Source organism: Micromys minutus (genome assembly GCF_963924665.1).
Source record: "Micromys minutus genome assembly, chromosome: 5".
Taxonomy (NCBI): Eukaryota; Metazoa; Chordata; class Mammalia; order Rodentia; family Muridae; genus Micromys; species Micromys minutus.
In genome coordinates, this window is record NC_137974.1 from 8063241 (window position 1) to 8067768 (window position 4528).

At 38.6% G+C, this 4528-nt stretch overlaps 1 protein-coding gene across 1 annotated transcript; it reads right to left on the reverse strand.

The window, feature by feature from the left end:
• Positions 1-3375: 3375 nt before the first annotated feature.
• On the reverse strand, positions 3376-3791 carry LOC308421091 (small ribosomal subunit protein eS17-like; the record flags this gene model as incomplete). The annotated part of the gene is made up of 1 exon (XM_080917401.1): positions 3376-3791. Exon 1 carries the CDS (start codon positions 3781-3783, stop codon positions 3376-3378), a length of 408 nt encoding a protein of 135 aa, XP_080773527.1. The 5' UTR covers positions 3784-3791.
• Between the last annotated feature and the right edge of the window lie 737 nt (positions 3792-4528).

Consider the following 4528-nt stretch of genomic DNA (forward strand, 5'->3'; position numbering starts at 1 on the left):
TCCTATATTAATCCTGCCAATTGAGGAACATGGGAGATAATACCATCTTCTGAGGTCTTCTTCAAATTTTTTTTCTTCAGACAAGTGAAATTCTTGTCATATAGATCTTTTATTTGTTTGGTTAGAATCACATAAAGGCATTTTATGTTATTTGTTACTATAGTAAAAGGTGTCATTTCCATAATTTCTGTCTCATTCCATTTATTCTTTGAGTAAAGAAAAGCTACTTATTTGTTTGAGTTTTCTCCCCAGCCATTTTGCTGAAGTTGTTTATCAGCTATAGATTATCTCCTGTAGATTTTTTTTGGAAGATCAAGTATGTATACTATTATACCATCTGGACATAGTGACATATTGACTACCTCCTTTACAATTTGTATCCATTTAACTTCCTTTTTGTCTAATTGTTGTGGCTACAACTTCAAGTATTTTATTGAATAGATACGGAGAGAGTGGGCAGTCTTGTCTTGCTCCTGATTTGTATGGGATTGCTTCCACTTTCTATCCACTTAGTCTGATGTTGGCTATTGGCTTGCTCTATATGCTTTTATAATATTTATATGTCGGCCCTGAACTCCTATTTACTTCAGTAATTTTAGCATGAAGGGTTGTTCTATTTTATCAATGAATTTTTCAGTATCTAGTAAGATGATGTTGTGTTTGGTTTTTGTTTTTGTTCTTTCTTTTATTTTCTTTTGAGTTTATTTATATAGTGAACTACATTGATGGATTTCATTATACTGAGCCAACAGTGCATCACTAGGATGAAGCCTACTTGATCATGTTGAATAATCACTCTATTATATTCTTAGATTCAGTTTGGAAAATTTTTATTGAATATTTTGGCATCAATATTCATAAGAAAAATCTGAAATTTTCTTTCTTTGTTGAATCTTTGTGTGTCTTAGGCATTAGTATAACTATGGCTTCATACAATGTTTTAGGTACTGCTCCCACTGTATCTATTTAATGGAATACTTTGAGAAGTATTGGTTCTAGGTCTCATTTGAAGGTCTGATAGAATTCTGCATAAAAATCATCTAGCCTGGGGAATTTTTTGGTTGGCAGATTCTTAACGACTATTGGTATCTGTCTAGAAAATCATCCATTTCATGTAGAATTTCCAGTTTTATTGAGTATAGGCATATGTAGTTGAATCAGACAATTTTTTTAATTTCTCCATATTCTGTTGTTATGTCTCCTTTTTCATTTCTGATTTTGTTGATTTGGATACTGTCTTTGTGCTCTCTGGTTATTCTAGCTAAAGGCTTATCTATCTTATTGATTTTTCTCTAAAATTCAACTCCTGGTTTTATTAATTGTTTGTATAGTTTTCTTTGTTTCTACTTGGTTGATTTCAAGCCTCAGTTGTGAGTCATTGTGTGGTTGCTGAGAATTTAACTCAGAACCTCTGGAAGAGCCGTCAGTGCTCTAATCTACCGAGCCATCTCTTCGATGTCTTTTTATTCTTTGATGTCTTTTTACTAGAGAATCTATTGATGTAAAATATTAACAAAAAGTTATTGTCATTGTTTTCTGTATTTTTGCTGTGAGAGGTGGAATTATGCTTGTGTGGTTCTTTTCTTTTAGATTTGTTGTGAAATTATTTTCTTGTTATTTCTTTGATGTAGTTTTCTTCCTTATGTTCAAGGTTTCCTTCGATTTTTCTTTTTAAGGTTGAGAGCTGTAGTAGCTGGTTTTGTTTCAACTTGGCACAAGCTGGAGTTGTCACAAATAAAGAAGTCTCTGTTGAGGAAATTCCTTTATGAGATCCAGACATAAGGCATTTTCTCAAATAGTGATCAAGGCAGGAGGGCACAGCCCATTGTGGGTGGTTGCATTCCTGGACTGGTGGTTATGGGTTGAATAAGAAAACAGGTTGAGCAAGTCAGGGGAAGCAAGGCAATAAGTAACATCCCTCAATGATCTCTGCATCAGCTCCAGCTTCCTGACCTGCTTGGGTTCCAGTCTTGACATCCTTTGTTGAAGAACATCAACATGGAAGTGTAAGTTAAATAATTCCATTGGTTCCCAACTTACTTCTTGATCATGCTGTTTGTGCAGGAGTAGAAACCCTGACTAAGACAAATTGGTACTAGCATAGTGAGGTATTCCTGTGACAACCCGACCATGTTTTGGGGTGGATTGTGGAAGGACTATGGAACTTAGAACTAGAAGAGCCATTGGAATGTTAAGAGCTCCGTGCGATGTTCTTTATGAGCTTGGAAGATAATGTTAAAGACAGTGCAGAAGATAGAGGCCTGGATTGCAAAAATTTTGCATTATTGGGACTACTAATGCTGGTCAACTGGAGTAAGAAATTAGTGGTGATTAAACGAGACCAGCATCACTGTGGTGAAATCTTCTGAGAGCACAAAGTGGGTCTGTTCCAGAGATAGCCAAGGTTGTATACCTCATGCTGTGGCTGGACTTGGTAAAATGTGAGAGTCACCTAGGTCCTACTAGTTTTGAAGGAATGATGGTGTCATAAAGAGCAGATGAGTCTCAGCACTGTGAGAGGCCATGAAAGGCCATTGACAAAGATGCAGTCTCAATTACAATTAGTTCCCCAGGACTGACAGTAGTGTTTTGGAAATGACAGTACCATGAGAAGACCACCAAAATAGTGGCAGTGGAGAACATGCAGCTGGAACCTAGAAGACAAGGTATGTGATAAAAAGGGCAGAACTGGAGAAGTGCAGCAAGCTCTAGTAGGAAACCAGAAGTTTATAAGTGGATTCCCAGACATTGGATTGTTCGAGATTGATTTTGCTGTATATAGTGACTGTACCCTGATACTTTTCCTTCTTGAAGGAAGAAGTGGAGCCCAAAGTTAAGAGACTTTGAATTAAAAAAATAAAAGACTGAATTTTAAAAGAGATGGGATATTTTAAAGGGTCTGAAATTTTAATATGTAACATTTTGTAAAGACTGAGGGACTCTTATGGTTATCTATATCTTGGGTATAAATAAGAAAGAAAAGGCTGAAGCTTAATGGAAATATGTTTCTGTGTCAAGTTGACAAGGGGTCAATTGTACTGGCTGGTTGTGTGTTAACTTAACACAAGCTGGAGTTCTCACAGAGAAAGGAACTTCAGTTGAGAAAATGCCCTTATGAGATCCAGACATAAGGCATTTTCTCAAATAGTGACCAAGCCAGGGGAAGCAAGCCAGTAAGTAACATCCCTCAATGGCCTCTGCATTAGCTCCTGTTTCCTGACTTACTTGGGTTCCAGTCATGACTTTCTTTGGTGATGAACAGCAATATGGAACTATGAGCCAAGAGACACTTTCCTCCCCAACTTGCTTTTTTTTTTTTTTTTTTTTTTTCAGACAAACTTGTTTTCAGGTTTATTGAAAATATGGCATCACAGATTAAACAGCTCCACGTGGTGTTTTGAAATTCATCCCAACTGTAGGCTGAGTGACCTGGAGGTTAGAAAGACTGCCGAAGTCCAGAAGCTTCAGCATTTCCTTGGTGTCAGGATCTACCTCAATGATCTCCTGATCTAGGGCCAAGACCTCAGGAACGTAGTTATCTCTCCCCTCTCTCTCCTCTTCCTGCAGCTTGATAGAGATTCCTCTCACAGGACCTCTCTGAATGCGCTTCATCAGATGCGTCACATAGCCGGCTATCTTGTTCCGAAGTTTTTTGCTGGGGATGATGGCGATTTCCTCGCACACGCGCTTGTTGGTGTGGAAGTCATTGCCCAGGCGTGTGTAGTATTTCTCGATGATGACCCGGGCCGCCTTCTTCACAGTCTTGGTGCGAACGCGGCCCATGTTGACGGGTCTCGGTAAAAGAGGCCCCAACTTGCTTCTTGATCATGCTATTTGTGCAGGAATAAAAACCCTGACAAGATGGGTAGGTAGAAAGATATTATTTAAATTAAGTTAGCTATTTATGTCCTTAATTTCTCTATGAAATTCTTGAGATTGGATTTTAGGTCTGAATCTTTCTTTTCAGGTATGTTAGGGTATTCGGGAGTTGATGCGGTGGAAGAACTGAGTTGTTATATTGACAAATGACATTGGTTTCTGATGTTTATATTCTTATGCTGGCTTCTAATCATCCAGTTATCTCTAGTACTAACTGTCCTTACTGGCTCTGAATGGAACCTGTCTGTCTTGTGATCCTGGTTGTGTCAGAACTCTTCAGAGTCTAGTGTCTCTGTGATCCTGTGACTCCATGATCCTGAGATCTTGGGTGAGTCAGAGCTCTTGGGAGTCACACTGCCACTAGGATCCTAAGTCCTAAGCTTCTGAGATCCTGGCAGTCAAGTTTTTCTGGGAGTTGTAGGAGTAGGTACTGTGCCAGGGCCCCAGGTCTGCTCTAGGTGCAGGTACAAACTGGAAAGTATCTGTGTTACAAGCTGGGCAGGGGTTTCTGTGTCTCTGGATCCAGAAGATCCTAGTTATTCCAGGTAATGGAGCAGATACAGTCCACTTTCAATGATTGTGCAAAGAGAGGTATGTCCTCAATCTTGTTAGGTCACTGAGTAGGTCTACAAATATATTTTTAAAAAGA